The sequence below is a fragment of the Camelina sativa genome, chromosome 13 (genome assembly GCF_030686135.1).
Source record: "Camelina sativa cultivar CO46 ecotype springtype chromosome 13, ASM3068613v1".
In the NCBI taxonomy this organism is placed as follows: domain Eukaryota; kingdom Viridiplantae; phylum Streptophyta; class Magnoliopsida; order Brassicales; family Brassicaceae; genus Camelina; species Camelina sativa.
The window spans coordinates 10,220,778-10,243,439 of NC_141892.1; the positions used below are offsets into that span (position 1 = coordinate 10,220,778).

At 42.2% G+C, this 22,662-nt stretch overlaps 2 protein-coding genes across 2 annotated transcripts; one reads left to right on the forward strand and one right to left on the reverse strand.

Moving 5' to 3' along the window:
• Positions 1-7,061: 7,061 nt before the first annotated feature.
• LOC104736416 (putative F-box/kelch-repeat protein At5g24040) lies at positions 7,062-8,891 on the reverse strand. The gene is made up of 3 exons (XM_010456391.3): positions 8,594-8,891; positions 7,919-8,399; positions 7,062-7,693 (listed from the first exon to the last, which is right to left on the reverse strand). Exons 1-3 carry the CDS (start codon positions 8,845-8,847, stop codon positions 7,313-7,315), a joined length of 1,116 nt encoding a protein of 371 aa, XP_010454693.1. The 5' UTR covers positions 8,848-8,891; the 3' UTR covers positions 7,062-7,312.
• Positions 8,892-17,831: 8,940 nt separating this feature from the next.
• LOC147929366 (uncharacterized) lies at positions 17,832-18,215 on the forward strand. The gene has a single exon (XM_087480585.1). It carries the CDS (start codon positions 17,832-17,834, stop codon positions 18,213-18,215), a length of 384 nt encoding a protein of 127 aa, XP_087336711.1.
• The last annotated feature ends 4,447 nt before the right edge of the window (positions 18,216-22,662 follow it).

Consider the following 22,662-nt stretch of genomic DNA (forward strand, 5'->3'; position numbering starts at 1 on the left):
TATGTGCCGAAGTTTGTGTAGAAGGCATCATCACTCAAACTTAACTAGTATAGAAAAAATATTAAAAAATATTCTTGTAATGCCCCAATCAATTTTGTCTAACAGCATTTTTGGTTTATGGATTCTATTTTTGTGTCTTGGTTTTTTTTTTTTTTTTTCTGCTGGCATATATAAATTAAAAATCAATTGTCAAGTTATCTATAATATATAGAATTATGGGCCAATTAGGTGTGTATAGCCAAATTATGGGTGGGAGAATACAAAATTGTTTTTCAGAAATCAAGTACATGATAATATGACTAACCCGACATTTGTTCTTTGTTTTTTTTTTTTTTGAAAATTATACAAAGAAGTAGGAAAGAGGAAGAAACCAAGTTGGCTTACAAAACCCTCCGCATAGATTGTGTCGTACTGTCGTTAGGTACGTATTTTTGGCTGATTGTTTGAATTAGGAATTTTAGCTGTCACCGAATTGTTTTTATAAATGTCCAGTTCTATATTTTAGTTAATCATAAAATATAATATTTTTTGGTTCCTATCAATATGCGCTGTACATGAGTTTTGTTTTTAGAGCGGACAAAACTAAGGTTTGACTATACAGCAGATTGATAAATGTCCAAGATAAACTTAACGAGCAAACGTTTTGTATAATTTAAGTTTTTCCTATTAAAGTAATTTATCATCTATAGGTTGGTCTAATTGGTTGATGTGAATTGTGAAACGTATCAAAACTTAATGAAAACATTGATTATATATTCTACAATTATCAATTATTTATATTCTTTGATTATATATGCTAGAATTATCGTAAATGTTTCTCCTTAAACACGTAGAGAATCTATATATATCTAAAAGAAATATCCTCGATAATCGGACAACTTAATAGCTTAAATAACTATAATCATTCCATCATTGAGTTAGATGAAGAGGACTTGAACCATATTTTAATTTCGAGTTTATCTTAGACTAAGTAATCTTATAATACAGACAAGATCGCTTTTTTTGTTTTTGCTTATGCCAGAGTAATACAACTAAACAAGAAACCTAGGATTTTTCTCAACTTGTATTTGTATCATCTTCAATCGATTTGTCACATATATCAATTTCTAGTATTCAAGTAATTTAGATCCATTGAATAATATAATGGCATGCAATTTGTCGTATTATAATTAGCTACAGTTTTAGAAGATATTTAAATTAAACTATTACTACGGTTTGTTTCAAATAATAGATTGAGCTACCATCAACTGATTTTTTTAGTTTCCGGTGATTTTCTTAATCTATTTTACGCTGAATCCTTTTTCTCGATTATTTAGCTGTATCATTTTATTTCATTTATTTTGTTTGGATGTCGCATTTTTATGTAATTTTTTTTTTGGATGGATGGATGATGCAAGCAGACAAAACTAGAAAAATGAATTTAAAGGGAGACAGACAGAAAAACTTATTTTCCTTTCCTACCAATTTGTGAAGGACAAAATTTTAGTGAAAAAGTGAATAAAATTTAGTAATTTTGGAGCAGCAATATGATTTGATGAACCCTGGCGACTTAGGAGTGATATTAGTTTGAGATTTATGAAGATTTTTGAAGAGTTCAACAAAATCATTAAAAGTGATTAAGTGAAAGATTATTAAAGATTGTTAGAGAGTTTTGTTGATTAGTTCTCTAAAATCTTGTAAAGTCCTCCAAACAATCTCTGTATTTTTATGATACTTTCCATGACTTTATTTTGTAAAGAAAGTGTTTGAAATCATGAACTAATAACATAATAATTGAACTCATTAACAATCATAGATTCTTTTGTTTTAATTGAATAACACAAAACTTTTAATGACTTTATAAAAGTCTGAATCCAAGAATCCAAATTTGTTAAGATTTTAAATGACTTTTTACATATCACAAACTAATAACACTAAACTTTAACAGAGTTTAACAAAATATTGATCTATTAACAACAGATTCTGTATAACATTTAAAATCTTTAAAACTATATTCAAATCTCTAACGGATAACCCCATTTAATAGGTGATGATTCTTTCATTGTCAATTTAAATTTTGGAGTTCTTATCGTTAATAAAAGCTGGCATCTTCTAGTAGCTGGCCCATATAAAAGCCCTACCTAATATAACCTATAATTAATTATATATAAAAAGATAAAATTTGTCATTTGAACTTTTAAAAAATCCGTCATTTTTTTAATACAAAAAATTTGGCTTATTACATAGTTGTATCAGTTTACCGATAAAAACCTTACATCCATACATGCATAATTCTTAAAGTTGTTTAAATTATTTCGTATAACTTTAGTTTAATCTTAAGTATGCTTTATAAGATTTATATAAAAAGGTTAAAATGTGTTGATGACGCAAACATGTTCGTTTTATCATAGTAAAAATAGTAAAATACATATGTGTATATGTCTTTATATATATATATATTTTTTTTTTTGAATGTAACGTTAAATTATATTCAAAAAAAAAGATATTGTTTACAAAGCTTGTGTATAGATAGTCTTAAACATTTTTGAAAAACAATTCAATTAAGCATATCTAGTAAAATCTGGCAGCAAACCAAGTTTGAATGATAGTATCCTCGCCCTTCATGGTGCTTAGCCGGTTACGAACGTTTTGTCAATCAGCTTGACTGAATTCTCCACCGTAGTAGGTTGGTCTCCATGACGCCGACCATTCCTCTCCATCCATATCGAGTGTAAAGTGTTCTGAAAAACATAACTAATAAGAATCTTTGTAGTCTTGTCCAGATCAGTGCCTCCAAGCAAAGCCATGATCTCCTTCCAGTCGATAGTATACTTGTTCAAGAGAATCTTCTTCACTAGCGGTTCCCAAATATGTTGCGAGAAAGAGCATTGAAAGAAAATGTGTGCAGTAGTCTCCATGGGACAGCTACAGAACACACAACTGGTGTTTACATTGACGTTCCAGCTCTGCATTTTGTCTCCTGTTGTAAGTCGGTCCTTGACAACCAGCCAGGTAAGGAAGGCAAACTTAGGGGTGGCATTGGGGAACCATATCACCATATAGCTGTCCATAATCGGGTGAGCCGCTCGAGTGAGAAGCAAAGTATCCTTGGTGAGAAATTTCTGGCGATAGCAATCATTTCTCCCTCTCCATAATGCAACATCTAGCATATCTACATTTCGGATAAGCTTGTGTTGTAAGATCTCCTCTTCGACTTGGTTTAACAGAGATTGTCTATGTCTCCTCCGCCTAGTCATAGCCATGACCTCTGCCACCGTGCTCGTTAGTGGAATCCCGAGAGAGATGATCCCTCGGTCTCCAAACTTGTCATGGAGACAACCTAATGAGCACCAGTTGTCGAACCAAAAAGAGGTAGAAACACCATTGTGAACCTCCACCCGATAAAATTGTTTGGCGATGTCCATGTATTTGAGGAGCTTCCTCCAAATCCAAGAACCTGACGCAGTGTTTTCTTGCTCTGCCCACAAAGACCCACTACACATAAGATGCCGCTGAGTCCATCTCACCCAGAAGGACCCTTTTGCAGAGAGAAGTCGCCAAATAAGCTTGATCATACACACTTTATTTGCCTCTTCAAGTGAGCATAAGCCTAAACCGCCCTCACTCTTTGGTAAACAGACCTCCGACCAAGCGACCTTCGCTTTGTTTGGATTTAGATTCGGACCAGCCCAAAGAAATGCAGAACATAACCTGTCAATCTCTCTTAAACAAGCCTTTGAGAGTCTAAAAGCAGACATCCAGAAGTTTGTAAGACTGAATAGCACAGATTGGATGAGCTGTAGTCTTCCTGCAAAAGAGAGTGTCCTTGCAGTCCAAGTGCTTATTTGTAAGCGAATCTTGTCTAAGAGAGGGAGATAATCAGCAGCTGACATTCGTTTGGATAGTAGCGGTAGACCAAGATAACGAACAGGAAGAGTGCCAGAGGCAAAGGGAAACTGGTCAAGAATGTCCTCTCTCTGTTCTGCGGAAACACCAGCCATATATATAGTAGATTTCTCTAAGCTTATCTGTAGACCAGAGTGTGCAGCAAAGTCATCAAACACCGCCAATACACCCTCAATCAATTTCTTTTCTCCATCAACAAAATCCATCAAATCATCTGCGAAACACAGGTGGGTTAGATTCAGAGGTTTACAGTTCGGGTGAAGACCAAACTGTTTGTTCTTAGCAGCCAGATCCAGTTTGCGAGAGAGGACATTCATACAAACCACAAACAAATAAGGACTTAGCGAACATCCCTGTCTTAGACCTCGTTGACTACCAAAATAGCCTGCAAGTTCGCCATTTATCTGTACTGAAAACGAAGCAGAGGTAATACAAGTTTGGACCCAGCTAACATATGTGTCTGGGAAATCTAGAGCTCTCAGTGTATAAGGAGAAAACCCCACTGCACCGAGTCAAAATCTTTCGAGATGTCAATCTGCATAACACATCGTGAGGAGACAGAGTCCTTGTGGTAATCTTTAACCAGATCCGTAGCAAGAAGCAAGTTTTCCATTAACAGTCTGTTCTTTATGAAAGCTGACTGATTTGGTGCAATAAACTTAGGCAAGATGATCTTTAGACGATTTGCTAGAATCTTAGATATTATTTTATACAAGACGTTGCAACAGGAAATAGGCCTATAGTCTTTCATGATTCTTGCTTCCTTCTTCTTCGGAATTAAAGCCAAAATAGTAGAGTTCACCCCCTTTGGCAAGAATCTCGTTTGGAAAAAGGATTGGATAGCAACTGCACAATCATCACCAATAACTGACCAGGAATCTCGGAAAAATTCCACAGTGAAACCATCAGGCCCTGGGGATTTGTTTATAGGCATAGCAAACAACACCCGCTTAATCTCCTCTTTAGTAACTTCTCTGGTTAGAATGCTTTTGTCAGTTTCATCACACTTATACTCCAAAACGTCCGCCAATTCCTCAATGGACCATTCCACATAGTCTACTGGCAAGGAAGTGAGAAATGTCTTGTAATACCTCTCGGCTTCAAGCTTAATAAAGTCTTGTGAACGAGCTATTCTCCCATCTTCGCATTGAATCTCCTTGATATTATTTCTCGTCTCTCGAAGCTTAGCTGATGCATAAAAAGCTTTATTATTTTGATCCCCAATGTTAAGCCAATGCAACTTTGCCTTCTGCTGCAAATAACGCTCCTCTATATCAGCTAGACTTCTCCATTTTTCATAAGCCGCAGTCTCCACAGTAACCGCGGATGAAGATGGACATGCCATTGTTTTCTCCTGCGCCACACACAAAACTTTATAAGCAACTTTAGTCTGGATGGTGATATTGCCGACCAGTTTCTTTCCCAAACTTCTCATGTGTGGTTTAAGCCCCTTGAGAGATTTCGAAAAACCATGCATTGCAGATGTAGAATGGAACAAAGGAGGGGATTCCTTCCATCGTTCAACAAGCTATGACAAGTAATCCGGAAGTGTGGTAACAGCGTTAACAACCTTAAAAGGTTTTCGCAGCCGCCTCTCCTCCCCTGCAACATAGAACCTACACCCAGATGATCAGAGCAACCACCTGGTTCAAATACCGCATATGATTGACCAAACTGTTGAACCAATTGTGGGTTTACTAACACCCGGTCCAGCTTTTTGCAGATGACTCCGTCATGACGCTTATTACCCCATGTAAAGCGAGGACCATGATAACTCATTTCAATGAGATCACAATCTCTAACCAACACTCGGAAATCATGCATACCTGCTGAAATTGACGGAGAGGTAACATAAAGGGAATGGTCCTCAGGTTCTAAAGTTTCATTAAAATCCCCACATATAAGCCAAGTTGTATCGCGGAACAGAGGAGAATTCTGGTGTCTTTATATTATATATTAAAACAAACAAACCCATAAAGAAGGTACATTCAAACAAATAGTAGTGGATGTGTTAAGGATTCATCTTCCTCTAAAGCAAGGTGAATAACAACGGCAACTAAAACAAAAAATGTCCAACACATAAGTGATTCCCCAACGTAAAAACAGTATAAAGCCTTGGTGGCGTAGAAGTTCATATATAAGAGGCTATGATAAAAGTGCACAAATTTAGCAATAAAACCGCCGATCACAATTCCCACACACGCATCTAGACCAAACTTCAACCGTACCACACCAAATGCAAGGCAAGATGGTGAGATGCCACACATTGCTAAGCAGATCTTTAAAAAACTGATCACTTGTAAGGCCACAAAACTGATAAATAAGAAAAACATATGCAGCGATGATCAAAAAAAGCATCAGTATCGAGTAGACAATTCCTGAGGTCATCCTGCCATTTAGCCAAAAATGAGACATGGATTAATATAAACCAAGCTCGCTTCTAAACATGTACTCCAATATAACGCGCTTAGTAGAATACACTCACTTGATGATAAATGCAAGTGTAAGTTTGAACACGTCTTTTGTTATGCTGAGATATTGCATCTACAAAAAAAAAAAAAAAAATTCATTACATATGTCTTTACACGAATCAAACTCTATTTGATTTAGGCCATGAAAGGAATGGTTTTTCAAATTGCTTTTTAGCTTTTGGTTTTAATTAGATTTTAGTTTTTGGTTTTTGGTTTCTGTTAGTAAAATTAAAAATTAAAAAAAATGAAAATAAACATTGAAAATAAACATTGAAAATGAAAGAAAACGAATCACGTAGAGAAGAAAATGAGAAACCAATATATAATAGTTATTGGGTTTTCTTTGAAAATGAATTAAATCTTTCAAAACTAGATTTGTATTCACAGTGAATCATATTTGTTACCATATAAATATATTTGTATACCATATAAATACAAATATAATTTGAAAAGATATTTGTTACCATATAAATAAAATTTTGTTATTAATTAGGCTACAGTGAATCATATTTTGATTAATTATGGAATTGCAATATGATCGGCCATGGACCCATGCCACTTGATCAGTGATGTTTCTTAGATTGTCAATTTAAAGTTTGGAGTTCTTATCTTAAATAAAAGCTGGCATCTTCTAGTAGCTGGTCCATATAAAACCCCTACCACATATAATAGATTTGTCTGCTACATAAATTTCTAAAGAAGGGGTAATATACTAATGTTATCGATCGATATGTATCACATAAATTGCTTGCAACTTTTAAAAATTCGGCTTATTACATAATTGTATCAGTTTATCGACAAAAATATTACATCTATACATACATAATTCTTAAAGATGTTTAAATGATTTCGTATAACTTTATTTCAGTCTTATGTATGCTTTATAAGATATAAAAGTTTTTGGGGTTGAAATGTGATGATGATGCAAACATGTTCGTTTTTATTGTGATGATCAATCATCCGTTGGAAATGATCCATGGGGGAGATGGAAAAAGTTGAACATAGTCGGAGATATCTCCAAAAGATCTAAACCCTTGCTTACCAAACTCATACACCTGAAAATGTTTATGTCCATAACCTCCAAAAACATTCACGAAGATGATTGAGTTGGGTCTGAAACCCGGAATCTGAGTGGGCAGACAAGAGAAGGAGCAAAAGTAGTCCAAGAACAAGATGCAACCACCCACATCTTCCACTTGAATCCAATCGTTTCGCTCTTCGTCTAACTCCGAAATCTCGAACCATCCCTTTTCGTCTTGGAGTCTTGGTGTGAAATACTCTTTTCGGGTCTCGGTGCAGATCTCTACTAGTAGAAGTTTTTCTCCCGACTTGACAAGCTGGATATATACAATATTAAGAAAAGAGAACTTTTAAAAGGCGATTATGTGATTATTGTCAAAAAAAAAATAAAGGCGATTATGTGATAAAAAAAATAATAATAATAATAATATTATTTGATGCCAATAAAATAAGAATTAGTATTTTGATCTTCCGTTTATTTAGAAAGAAACTTGTAACTAGACGAAAAACTATATCTAAAGTATAATTGTGTTCGCCGTTACCCAACGTCTCCTTGTCTTATCGCAAGGCCTCGACCGCTGAAACGAATTGACTTCTAGAGATGGCTTTACCACTTTCATTAGTCCGGTTGGTTCTATGGAATAAAATTTTCCCTTAAACGATGCTAACGCTTCTGGATATATATCTGGTGTTGTCTTGATCTTGGTCCAACGCTCCTCAAATGACCTATACATACCAAGGCCTTGAAATGAGAGCCTTCCCAAAATCATAAACTCCTTGTTCTCTGGATCTAATCGCACAAAGCCGACACGTTCTTCATATTTAGCCGGAAAACCATCATCGAATAGGTCGCACCAATAGGTGTAACGAGCGACATGTTCTTGAGCTAGCTCAATGACTTGAGAGTTGAGCAAGTCAAGTGACAGACTTGGATATGAACATCCCCACTCAGAGGAGGTGGTTCTACTGAACAAGCTTTGCAGAGCAAGTTCTCCATTCTCTTCTTCTTGCAGCTTAAACAACCTGCGAGGAACATTTCAATTTATTTTCATTAAATTTGACCTATCCTAATATTGAATTTCTAGGGGTCATAGAGACAGACACCTACAGTTTTAGAATTTATAAGGCTTGGGATTCAAGAAACATGTTAAAAATGAGAAAGAACGAACAATTATGGTAACTTTTGAATCAAAACTGTTTAAGGAGGATTTAATTACCAAAACCGGTGAGGCACGTGAGAAAGAGACTTGATTAGATAAACACGACTCCTCAAGATATGGCAGTCATCTCCGCAGCCGCCGACATCTGGGGGAAGAGGACATCTAAGTGATGGAATCGGTCGGTATGTGGGAAGACTAGAGGAACGCCACCATGAACATACCGATCGGAAATGGATCAGATCGAAGGGGTTGTCAACTCTTAGAGAGATTATGTGGATGATATCCGGTGGCAACTCCGACCAGTTTCCCATTTCGACTTATAATATATTGCCTTGGAAATAGCAATTCAGTTAGATCTGAGCACATGAAGATGGATCTTTATACTCTAATTTTCTTAATTGTTTTCTTGTGTTGATGAGGATCTGTTGACTTTCTTGCTTGCCGTGCAGTCCAAGCTGTATCTAGGGTAAACTTATTAACAAGTTGGACTTATTCTTCTTGTTCCCATGGGATTCATCTCTCCATCTGTGTCTCTAGGTGTCCACTGCCCTCATAAACAGAACAAAACAATTTTACATCAAAGTTAAATTATAAACTTTTCCGTTTTGAGGAACAGAGGGATATTGGTTACTGCCATCTGTTTGTCGAGAGCCTAACAGGAAACGCTTTAACCTGGTTCTCTTAACTCCTGAAACGACCTGATCCGTTTTTTTTTTTCAATATATAATAATAATATAATAATAATAATAAATAACTATGACTAGTGGTCCTATACTCAGTAGCCACCTAACCACAAACATAACCAACAACGGAAATAACATATACCATTAACCAATAAATCTTCAATAAATAATAACCAATAACCAATATTAATTCCAAAACATAAACTAATAATCCAAACAACATAAACCAGAGAACCAGCAATCCTAACAACATTCTAGGACTCAACCCTAGCAACCTAACATAAGCCAGACAACCAAACGAACCACTAGAACATCCTCCTCTTCATTGCCTTGATTCAACGATCACACTTTTCCTTTACCTGCATCACAAACACAAATTGAGATGCATGAGTATTTGATAAATACTCAGTGAGGCGATCCTCCCATCTACTGGGCTATACACACAAGCAACAATGATCCAATGTTCCAAACAATCAACCAACAAAACACACAAACCAGGAAAACGAACATTGTCTCGTTGGAAGGGAGGTGTCGACCGACACCAGCCTAGTGTCGACCAACACTGGCATTGGTGTCGACCGACACTACCCCACAGTGTCGATCGATGCCATCTAGCTGGTGTCGATCGACACTCCACCTGCAACTGTGATCCGCTCGAAGCCGAGAGTCAGATCTCGCTTCTCAACCTCTTCCAAATCATCCAATACTCAAAACCCATGCCGGAAACATCATTAGAAACCTGTATCATCCAATCCCCAACAAGAAAACACACAAAACAACAACAAACAAGCAAGAACAAGGAAATCAAGGGCTTAGATTAGCCATGGTCATGCACACACCTCTTTGCAGGAAGATTCAGACCAAGAGGAACAAATCCAACCCTCCTAGCAAGCTTCTAGATCCTTCCTAGCTCCAAACCTCTCAAGAACAGCCAAGAAATCTCACCAATCTCACCAAAAATCTTAAGAGCTCCTCTTTTTCCTCTTTCTCTCTCAAAAACGATAAACGACAACAAGAGAAAAATTCCAAAGCCCTTCTGGTCGACAATTAACTTTATACATCTCGGTCCAATGGTTTTTCGTAAACCAAACCGGTTCAAATCGATAATTAAATCAATCTGGTCGAACCAGAAATAAGTGGTGTCGACCGACAACACCATGAGTGTCGATCGACACCCACGCCCAAAACGCAAAGTTTTGGTTCGCGGGCGTTATAATTCTCCCCCACCAAAATAGATTCGTCCTCGAATCTCGAACAACACTCAGCCAAGGACTCATGTGCTACCGACTCCACGGCCAGCACTACTTCGATCGATATACGAAAGGTCACCTCTAGGTGATAGACTCACGCTCCAGGCGTTATTTGCTCTCGACTTTTGGACTTTTCTTTACTCTCAGGCCAAAACCTTGAGTTTTTATTGGCTCTTCATCAGACCTAAGTTTGCATGCCATAATGTTGGCTCATCATCGAGCCTAAACCCGCATGCCATAATGTATAAGGAGATATCCAATATTCGTCTCTCGTGTCGTCACCCTGCAACGCACCTTCGGATCGTCATCCGAAGTCGATATACCAACCACACCCCCAAGCCACAAAGTCTTAGAATATGGCGGTACTAGGAGAACCGAAGTCCCCCAAGAGTCGCGAGCAAATAATTCTGAACACGTCTGAGTCCTATCCACAACGAGGTTTCCTTTTCGTGGATCGCGTAAGACAACACAATGTCCTACCAACCACATACCCTTTCACTGGAATACCTCATGACCATACCCTTCCACGGGCCGCCACAAAGGCCAAACAAATGTCCTAAAAAGGACCGCCACAAAGGCCAAGCAAATGTCCTAAACATGACCGCCACCAAGGCCAAACAAATGTCCTAAACAAGACTGCCACCAAGGCCAAACAAATGTCCTAAACAGAACCGCCACCAAGGCCATCTGTCCCGAAGGACCGCCGCAACAAGCACTCTGGCTAAACAGCCCGCCACAAAGGCCACACAATTGCTAAGAAGCCCGCCACAAAGGCCACACAATGGCTAAACAGCCCACCACGAAGGCCACACAATGGCTAAACAACCCACCAAAAAGGCCACACAAGCCCCTCCAAGGCTCTCCAGCGCTAAAAATTGGTGAATTCTAACTCACATAGAACCTTCCATTTTTAGACCTTCCACTTCTGGAACTTCTCATTTATAAAACTTCTAATTCAGGAAACTTTCCCCCAAAACATTGCCTTGCCGAAATTTTGTAGCCTAAACATCACCTCATCTTGTTACTCAGTCGCACAACCAACTACCCCAAGCGACCGAGTAAACAAGAGAGATGGGCTGGAATACTCCATTCCCGCTCCAGCCACGAACTACGACTAGGACCAGACTAGACAAGTTCAAGTCGCGACCTGCTTCTCGAACCACTTTTTGAACCTTGCCTTCATCCTCGCCTCTGGCTCCCAAGTCTGCTCCTCAACACCATCAGAGTCCCACAGGACTCTCATCAAAGGATTCTTCTTCTTCCGAAGTTCCTTGATCCTCCTCTCGAGAACCCTCACTGGTCTCACCTCCAAAGTCATTTTTTGCTGAAGGTCCTCAGGGATCTTAGCAACCAACTGATCATCCTCACGGAGACCTTTCTGCAACATAGACACATGGAAAAACCTTATGAAATGCACGCATAACCTCAGGTAACTCCAGCCTATATGCCACTGGTCCAACTCGCTCAATCACTCTGAACGGACCCATATACCTTAGTCTCAACTTAGTCTCCGACAATGACCTGTTCGGATCCTGCAACATGGCCATCTTGAGGTACATTCTATCTCCAACCTGAAACTCAAGATCTCTCCTCCTCCTATCGGCATAACTCCTCTGCCGATCATGAGCTTCCTTCATGTTCAGCTTGAGAACCCGAATCTTCTCTGAGGTCTCCTGAACAAAATCTGCCCCATACATGCTCCTCTGCCCCACCTGAGTCCAGCATAACGGTGTACGATACGGCCTCCCATACAAAGCCTCATAAGGTGCCATCCCAATACTCGCCTGGTAACTCTACCAAGCTCAAGTGATCTATCCAATGGCCACCCCAATCCAACACACACATCCTCAGCAAATCCTCCAACGTCTGGATCGTCCTCTTTGACTGTCCATCTGTCTGGGGATGATAAGCTGTGCTCATATGCACCTTAGTGCCCATCTCTGCCTGAAATGCTCTCCAGAACACCGGAGTGAACTTGGAATCCCTTTCAGACACAATGCTCTCTGGCACCCTATGCAACCTGACTATCTCCTTCACATACTTCTTAGCCAAGACTGCTGCTCCATCCGTCTTCTTAATGGCCAGAACATGTGCCGACTTAGTCAACCGGTCCATAATGACCTAGATAGCATCAAACGTCCTGGACACTGGCAACCCAACCACGAAGTCCATAGTTATCATGTCCCACTTCCACTCTGGAATGGGAAGACTCTTCAGCGAACCACTTCACTAGCTGACACAAATCGCACGTCGCAACCCAACTAGCTACATCCTTCTTCATCCCGACCCAGTGATAGTACCTCTGGAGGTCACGGTACATCTTAGTCGCTCCTGGATGAATTGAGAACATGCTCGCATGAGCCTCTCTCAGGATCTCCTGCCTCAACTCCTCATCCTTAGGCACACAAATCCGCCCATGTACTAGAATAGTACCATTGGCCGAAACCTGATACTCAGAATCAACATCCTTTGAGGCATTCACCAGCCCCAAATCCTTCTCTTGAGATAACCGCACCCTTCTTAGCAGATCTGCCCTATCAGCTGCAATCAAACCCAACGATTCCTGATAAACCACACACAAACTCAATGCACTGATCTCTCCTACCCGAGACTTCATCTCCTGCTCCTGAGACGAAGCCGCCCGCTTCCGACTTAAAGCATCTACAACCAAGTTAGCCTTACCAAGGTGGTAGGCTATCTCCAAATCATAATCCGCCACCGCCTCTGCCTCAAATTCACTACCGACTCAAAGCTCTATCCACCGCCTCTGCCTCAAATTCAGCTTGGGCTGAGTGAATATATACTTTAGGCTCTTATGATCTGTAAAGACCTATACCTTTGCACCATAAAGATAAGATCTCCAAATCTTCAGGGCAAAGAATACAACACCCATCTCCAAATCATGAGTAGGATAGTTGTCCTCATGCTTCCACAACTGCCACGAAGCATAGGCAATCACCTTCCCATGTTGCATCAACACACATCCCAAACCCACTTTAGATGCATCTGTATAAACCACATAGGGTTCTCCCTGCTCAGGCAAAGCCAACACCGGAGCAGTAGTCAACATCTCCTTCAGGCTTGCAAAGCCCACCTCACACTCCTGTGACCAGACAAAAAAAACATCCTTCCCCGTCAACTTAGTCATAGGACGTGCTCTGCTCGCAAACCCCTGCACAAATCTCCTGTAATACCCTGCCAGCCCGAGAAAACTCCTGATCTCTGTGGCATTTTGCGGTATAGGCCAATCTCTGATAGCCTGAACCCTAAACCCTAAACCCTAAACCCTAAACCCTACACCCCATCTGCAGACACAATGTGACCCAGAAAACCGATCTCACGCTGCCAGAAACTACACTTGCTCAATTTAGCAAACAACTTCTGCAAACACAGCTTCTCCAGCACTGCTCTCAAATGTACGACATGCTCTTCAAGACTCTTAGAATAGACGAGGAAATCGTCGACGAAAATGATGACAAATATGTCCAGAAACTCCTGAAACACGCTGTTCATCAATCTCATAAACGCTGCTGGCGCGTTAGTCAACCCAAACGGCATCACCACAAACTCATAATTCCCATACCTCTTTCTCTCTCAAAAACGATAAACGACGACAAGAGAAAACTCCCAAAACCCTTCTGGTCGACAATTAACTTATATATCTCGGTCCAATGGTTTTTCCTAAACCAAACCAGTTCAAATCGATAATTAAATCAATCTGGTCGAACCAGAAATAAGTGGTGTCGACCGACACCACCATGAGTGTCAATCGACACCCACCTCCAAAACGCAGAGTTTTGGTTCGCGGACGTTACAACTCCCGACGAACTCAATTGATAGCTTAACTCAGTTATCGAAGGCCTTCCTACGGAATTACCGAGTCTTCATCGAGCGCGGAATTTCCAGCGCCGAATTATGGGAGACGACGAAAGAACTCGGCGAGCCGTTGCGGCAATACTTAACCAGGTTTAAGGAGAAGTATGCCAACGTTTCAGTCTCTGAAAATATCGCAATCGCTGCGTTCAAGAAGGGGCTTATCTCCTCTACAAATAGATCTCAATATCCGGGAAGTCAAGGACCTGGACGACGCACTCCACTGGGGGTCTCACTTCGCTTACGTCGAAGAAGACGAAGAGAGACGGGCGATCAAGGCTAATCCACCACGCCCAACCTCAACAAAAGAAAAAAGCAGAGAAGGCTACCAAGAGCCCCGAAAACATCATGATCCAAGGGACCCTAAGCGGGGAGTAGTGAGTGCGATCTCCGCAGATGGAACACAGGCTAACACACCCGCGGACTCAGGAGAAGAGCTTTTCTGCGAATTTCACATGTTTGGAGGCATTCCACGGCTGAATGCAGACATTTGTCCAACTATCTGTACGAAAAATATTTGTCCAGCGAGATCAAGGCTACCTACCAGCCCAAAGCCTTTCGCGGCGGCCGTGGAGGAAGAGGTCGCGGAGGCAGATCAGGACGGTCCAATGTCAGGCAAGGTCAAAAGGGCAATAACCCTCCGAACAACGCGCATGGCGAATTGCAACAGCCACCTCCTTTCGCGCAACAGAGCAACCTTTCACCTGGAGAAGAACTCCTGGGACCATCAAAGCGCCAAAAAGGACACAAAACTGAGCAAACAAACCCCTCGCCTCGGGGTCGTATGTCCATGATTATCGGCCAAACCGATGAAAGCAAAGATTACGTTCGTGTGTTAGAGAAACGGGCATATCAGATCTGTAGTGTTCAAGCGATCTCCGAGAAAGAACCACTCAGTGCCGACCCCATCACATTTTCAACCGAGGACGCCAAGGGAATTCAATATCCTCATAACGACCCCTTGGTCGTCAAGGTTGCAATGGGTGAATTTGACGTAGAGCACGGTCAACGTTTTGTTCTGGCAGACATTCGAGAAAATAGGTGTGACACCCGAGCAGCTTAAATAGGAGCCCAAGACGCTGACCGGATATGCTGGAGTAGCCAAGATATCAATGGGCGACGTGAAATTGCAAGTCCGTGCTAGCGGAGTAATACGCAAGACGAAGTTTGTGGTCATAGACGCGCCACCGATCTACAACCCCATTTTAGGATCGCCTTGGATCAACTCAATGCAAGCAAACAAAGGTTGCGAGAGGAGGCATAGCAATTACAGATCGGAGATCATTTCATTGATCCCTACAGGCCGGAGCGGGACTGGCTAAAATCTACGGGATGCCACATTATCCAGGTCAACATAGACGACACGGATCCTTCGCGAACAGTCGAGATAGGAGCCAAACTCGGAGATCGACTCAGATCCGAGCTGGTCGTTTTCCTGAAATCCAGATCTTCAGCGTTCGCATGGTCCACTAAATACATGGTCTATATCGATCTCTCGGTCACGTGCCATAGGCTCAACATTGATCCCACGTTCAAACCAATCCGGCAAAAGCGCCGACGTTTAGGGCCAGATCGAGCAAAGGCAGTACAAGATGAGGTCGAACGACTCTTCAAAGCTGATCAAATAATGGAGGTACAATATCCTGACTAGCTAGCAAATCCAGTAGTCGTCAAAAAGAAAAACGGCAAGTGGAGGGTCTGGTAGGTTGTCCCAAAGATTGTCTCAATAAAGCTTGTCCCAAAGATTGTTTTCCTCTCCCGCATATCGACCGACTGGTAGGAGCGACCACAGGAAACCAATTGCCTTCGTTCATGGATGCCTTCTCAGGATACAATCAGATCGCGATGTACCCTTCAGATCGTGAGAAAATGGCATTCATAACGGACAGGGGAACTTAGTGCTATAAAGTAATGTCGTTTTGACTGAAGAACGCGGGGGCAATTTATCAACGACTGGTGAATGCAATGTTCGTCGATCTGCTGGGCAGACAATGGAATACATGCTAGTCAAGTCCCTAATTGCGGAACAACACATCCAACACCTCGCTGAATGCTTCGATATTCTGGATCGATTCCAGATGAAGTTCAACCCAAACAAGTGCACGTTCGGCGTAACTTCAGGAGAATTTTTGGGATACATCGTCAGCAAACGAGGTATCAAAGCTAATCCGAAGCAAATTGAAGCGGTGCTAGGACTCCCGTCTCTAAGTAACAAAAGAGAAGTTCAACGCCTAACTGGTCGGATAGCCGCGTTGAATGGGTTCATCGCCTGATCCACATATCGATGTCTCTCTTCCTACCAACTCCTTAAAGGAAATAAGGATTTCCACTGGGACGACTCCTGCGAGATCGCTTTCAGGCAACTCAAAGAATACTTGACCAGCCACCTATTGCTCGTCAAGCCCGAGGAGGGAGAGACACTGTACCTCTAAGTCTCGGTTTCCAGCTCGGCGGTTAGTGGAGTACTAGTCCGAGACGACCATGGCGAGCAGCGACCAATATTCTACATAAGCAAGGCCCTCAACAACGCGAAAACGCGCCATCCAACCCTGGAAAAGCTTTCCCTCGCTTTAATCGTTGCTGCTCTGAAACTACGGCCTTATTTCCAATCGCATTCCATTGTCGTCTATACCGATCAACCGCTCCGAACTGTCCTCCATAGCCCTCTTCAATCCGAGCGACTTGCGAAATGGGCAATTGAGTTGAAAGAATACGAGATCGAGTATCGATCTAGCCCTAGCTTGAAATCCCAAGTATTGGCAGATTTTATAACGGAGCTAACTCATGAACTTGAGGAAGCCTTACCTAAAGAAGAACCTTGGACGCTATTCGTCGATGGATCATCTTCCAGTCAAGGATCCGACGTTGGGATTATTCTCTGATCTCCGACCGGCGAAGTCATCGAGCAGGCGCTGAAACTTAATTTTAGTGCGTCGAATAACGAAACCGAATATGAAGCCGTGTTGGTTGGGCTACGATTGGCACAAGGACTTAGGATAGCATCCATTCAGGTCTTTTGCGACTCGCAGCTTGTTGTCAGCCAGTTCAGCGAAGAATACGACGCTATAAACGAACGAATGGAGGTATGACTTTCGCCATCCATGACGACGCGGAACCTATGGAAATTGACGAGCCAGTTCCAGGTTCAGCAGATGCAGCACAACCCCCCGTTTTATTGGCAGCTCGAGATCAAAAAGTACATCACGGAAGGTTACTGCTAAGAGCGGTCACTGCGGTGTACCCATTCATGCGATGGGCAATGGACCTTGTCGGACCATTGAGTCCGTCGAAATCAAAGCGTTTCCTTTTAGTCCTAACCGACTATTTCTCCAAGTGAGTGGAGGCTGAATCATTTTACAAGGTGCAGTCGCTGGATGTAACCAACTTCATTTAGAAAAATGTCATTTGTCGCCATGGACTCCCGTATGAGATCGTCACTCACAACGGAACACAGTTCACTTCGCTAATCACCCGACGCTTTCTGAAAAAATGGGGAATTCGCCTAACACCTCGACTCCTTGTTATCCTCAAGGAAACGGTGAAGCTGAGGCCACAAACAAGACCATAATAGACGGGCTGAAGAAACGTCTCGGACGACGAAAAGGAGGTTGGGCGGACCAACTCGATGGCGTACTGTGGTCTTATCGGACCACTCCGAGGCGAGCTACATGGCAATCTCATTTCTTGTTGGCTTACGGCATCGAGGCGTTAGCACCAGTGGTAGTAGGAGTGCCAACACTCTGCCGCAGTATGTTGGTCGATAACCCCGATCTTAATGATAGCATGATTCTCGATCACCTCGACTTTGCCGAGGAGTTACGTGATCAGACTTTGGTTCGAATCCAGAACTACCAAAATGCAGCCGCCAAGTAAATAAGAACGTTCGTGAACTGCGTTTCTGCGAGGGTGACCTGGTGTTACGAAAAGTCTACGAGAATACAAATGAGATAAACGCCAGTAAACTCGGTGCTCGATGGGAGGGGCCGTACCTCATCTCAAGAGTAGTTTGTCCCGGGGTATATGAACTTTTGACCATGAAGGGTACACAAGTTAAAAACCCTTGGAATGCGGCTCATCTTAAGCGCTAGGTCGCTTTCAAATTTGTTTGTATTAAGAACTACGACTAGCTTGATCACAACTTTGGGTACGTAGGCAACTCCTAATCATTTATTAAGATTTTGTGAGCACAGCAGGAAAAATAATAAATTTCTTTTCATCGAAACGGAAATCTTATTCACTTTTCAACACAAAAAAAAAAAAAAAAAAAGAGAGGTACAAAGTTGGCATTTTCGGCTAGTAAGTGTGATCTTCTGATACGGCAGAATGCCTTTAGTAAAAAACAAAGGAAGAAGAAGGAGCATTATTACAAAATCCTAAAGAATTGACTTCGATCTCTGAAGTGTGATCCCCCTCCTGTGATCGCAACCTCCTCGGTGAGTTACAGGCGCAAAGCTTGAGAGGTCGGACGCCTATGGCTCCTCCACGATCAAACCCTCGAGGTAGCATCGCCAGCTCTACCGTTCTCGCCTTAGTTCTTCGAGCCGAGCTGTCGGCACTTCTGCACCTCTAGCTGCCATCTCTTCGAGGAACGCGCACGGACCTTCTATGGTGTTGCTTTCTCAGAAGTGGTGATCTGTGGATTCAAAATGGAGGATATACCGTCTCAGTCTTTCTATGCAATTCCGGTATGCAGGGATCTCCACGATGTGTAGATGTTCAGATTTACCCAGCGGTTCGTAGTCACCTTCCGGCAGATCGGGTATCAGGGTCCTGGTGACATGTTCTTCTCAGCGAGTGCGATCAGCAAGCAATTGGGTCATGCATCAGTTCGCCAGATAGAAACCGCCGGCAATGAGCTCATCGAGAACCACGATAGTTCTCTCTAAGCGGCAGAGTTAGTAGATGAGATCTTATATCAGGCGGAGTTCCTTGATATACGAACCCATACTTTGGCAGCGAGCTTGATACCTACGGGTTTCTCTTTGCAACGGGCTCTCTTCTAGATCTGCTAAATCAGATCCGACAATAGCAAGCTCGCGAGAATGAGAAGCAGTCACGCTTTCTAAGGGGAGGGCAGCATCTGAAGCTTCGGGGTTGAAACCACTAACCCCGACAGCAGTTAACTCTCCAGCTCGCCTTAACCATGCGGGTGGAGTCGTTGTAGGCATTTTTTTAATCTATTCTTCTAAAATTTGGTTGTGAGACGCTCAGCATACCTCCCTTCTACCTATTTATAGGAGGAAGGGGGAGATAGATGTTGTGTCCCGAAAATCTCGCACCAATCAGATCATAGGTAAATACACGCCGCGTGTCGAAGTTTTCCTCACCAATTAGATTGCATTGTGAAACCGTGTTCGCATTCAATGCTCCTGTTATACCTCGGGAATGAGTAAAAAAAAAAAAAAGAGGACTTCCACGTCCATCTAGTTCGGAATCGAACTGATAGACATCGTGGCAAGATAATTCGAACCCAGAGAATTCTTTTTTGAATTGTTTCGATAACTCTCTGACTAGAGAATTCATTTTTTTTAATTGTCTCGCAAGTTCCGGTTCGGACGGATATGTAAGTCGAACCCAGAGTTTTAAATTTCGCCATCCAACTTCTGAACAGGAACAAAGGAGGTAAGCCGAAGTCCCGTCTGTCGCCCTCCGCTAAAGCGCATATACGCTCAGGTTAAATTACCTAATAAGGATTACTCGATGTAAGTCGGGTGACGTCCCGTCTCGTGTAAATTTCTGAATAAAATAATTTTTTTATTGCAATATGATTCGTCAAAACGTACCAACTTCGTAAATTCTAAAAACACATGGCTCAAATCGCCGAATGAAGGTACATCAGTTACTCGGAGCTTAGAGCAATCGAGGCTGCAATCTTTTGAGTATCCGCTTTAAGACGTTTCGACATGGGCCATAGGATTGGAGTCCTGTCTTCTCCCATTCGTCAAGACGGGATTCCAGTGCCCTGATTTTCTGCTCAGCTTCGTCAAGGCGACTGATGGTTCTTTTCTTCTTCGCCTTCAAAGTAGCAACCTCGTTTTCCAAAACAGCTAGGCGGTCGTCGATCTCATTTTTCCTCAGGCAATGATAGTAAAGTTTGTGACATTGTTCCTGATGCGCTGTTTCAATCTTCAAAGTAAGGACAAATAAAACGTCAGCAACAGACTATCAAGTTTAAAGAGGAAAGCGAATTGAGAGGTTTACTTGGCGAACAAAAACATGAGCTGCAGCAGCTTCCACGTGATTGGCGTTCTTGTTCATATAGAACGGTTTTACATCAGATGGTGTGAACTCGCCACCCAGGGAGAAACTCGGATTGCTCAAGGTCGAGTTCCCCAAGTTATAGCAATCATTATAGTACGTGATTAAGCAAGGAGGCATATCTGCTACCCTGTCGAGTCCGTTTCCAATCCAGAATTTTGGATGAGATTCGAGTAATTTTAGTTTAAACAGCAAGTCATCCCGCGTTTGTTCCACCACATCCAGCCGTTCGCGATATTCAGCAATGCGCTCTTCGATGCAACGAAAGAGAGTATAAGATCCGACCTCGCCTCCAGACTAACACGGAACATTAACATCCACAGAATTCGAGTGTTTGGGTAATAGGGCATTCCCCTTTTAATGGCTTCCGAGTTAGAGAATGTTGGGACATCATTCCCAACTTTAGCACAAGAATTGATGCTGCTAGGAGAACTTGCCATTATCTCTGCAAAATTCTGTTTCAATTGCTGTTTATGCACAACTTGGAATGAATTTGGGGTATTTATATTGAATCTAAGGTATTAGATTTGGGAAGTTTGCCGTTCTTCTCCCTGAGATTACCTTTTTGCTACAAAGGAAATTTTCCTTCAAAGTATTAAGGAAATTAAGCCAGAAAGAAAGAAAATCATTTAGCCGCAAAACGGGCGATATTCTTAAAACAGGTAGAAATCAAAGGAGGCCAAAAACAGTAAGCCTCAACAATAACATATTTATGTCTAAAACAATATAAGGCAGATCAGTTTGGAAGAGTATCAGAAAAGTCAGCCTGGAAAGTCTCCGCATTCGATCCATGAGGATCTCTAACGGAGTCAGGAGCATGAGTCCCCGAGTACGGGAGTCTAAAGCCAAACTGATCTGGAGACATGTTCAGGTCGCCCTCCTCCAGCTCCAACACATTCAGGGCTTAGACTTCCTCAAGAGCTTTCGTTCTCCTTTCCTTAATCTTGGAGACTAGTTCGTTGGGAATCGTTGCCCCTCTTTCCAGGAGGAATTCGACGGTTTTCGCGACCCCGTTTGCTTGGTTAAGAATATTCTCCTTCGGTCGAACAATTTGGTTATGCTCGGTCAGGTAGGATTTTACCTTATCCAAGCGGCGTAGGACTTTCTTTGCAGTTCCCTCGACTTTGCACCACCGATCGTGACGAAGTCAAGGTGTCTCCGAGACGAGTTTCCCTTTTTGAGCGTCGAGTTCTTGAAGCAGTTCAGACTTCTCTGCCTCGAGGGTCTTCTCCTTGGATTCCAGCTCGTCGAATCTCCACTAGAGACTTTGATAAGCCTCCCCCGTCTCAGCAAGTGAATTTTCCAGCCTGAGGATCTTTTCTTCCTTGAGCTTATCTGCAGCTCGAAGATGTTCTAAACACTCCTTCACTTTGTCTAACTCCAACTCCGAGGCTGTCGCAGATTTGACCCTTCTGTCATAAGCCAGGGTAAGTGAGCTGATGTGAGCGACGGTCTGTACAATGCAAGGAGTACATGGTCAGACAAGAATTGAAGAGAACGGATTTGTTGGGTAGAGTGGGATTTTACCTCGAGTGCAGATTGAGCAGCATTTAGGAATTGTTCTCGGTATGTGAGATCGCCTACAGGCGAAAGCATGGCTGGAGACAGGGTCAAGTTCCTGCAAAGTTCACCAGCGGCTGCTCTATTACAAACAAGAGGGGGTATCTCCAAAATAGTCAAAGGTGAACCTGTCAGTTTGCTTGCTTGCTCGTTTGACCCGGAAGCGGTCATGCGATTCGAGTTCGGCATCCTTCGCGGAGCGTTTCCGATTCCCTTTCTTTTTTTTCTCTTTCCCAGCGTTGCTCGTTTCAGGAACATTTTGAGTTGGAGATTCCGATTCAGTCGCATCAATTTCCGTTGAAACGACCTCGGGCACGTCGCCCAGAAGTTGATTAGAAAGGGGAGGATCGTCCTGACAGGTGTCATCAATTACTTGGTCGTCTCCGAACATCTCGATGTCAAGAAATTAATCTCCCGGATGCTCATTCTCAGTTCGCTTTGGGTCGAGATCGATGCTCGTCCGCTCAAGATTTGGAGTGGTGGATTAAAGCCCGCAAGCATT

Coding starts and splice junctions, on each gene's coding strand:
- LOC104736416 (XM_010456391.3), bottom strand. CDS start 8,847: ATGGGAAACTGGTCGGAGTTGCCACCGGATATCATCCACATAATCTCT. Junction 8,400..8,593: donor CACGTGCCTCACCGGTTTTG/GTAATTAAATCC, acceptor TGTTCCTCGCAG/GTTGTTTAAGCTGCAAGAAG. Junction 7,694..7,918: donor ATAAGACAAGGAGACGTTGG/GTAACGGCGAAC, acceptor GTATATATCCAG/CTTGTCAAGTCGGGAGAAAA.
- LOC147929366 (XM_087480585.1), top strand. CDS start 17,832: ATGGGGAATTCGCCTAACACCTCGACTCCTTGTTATCCTCAAGGAAAC.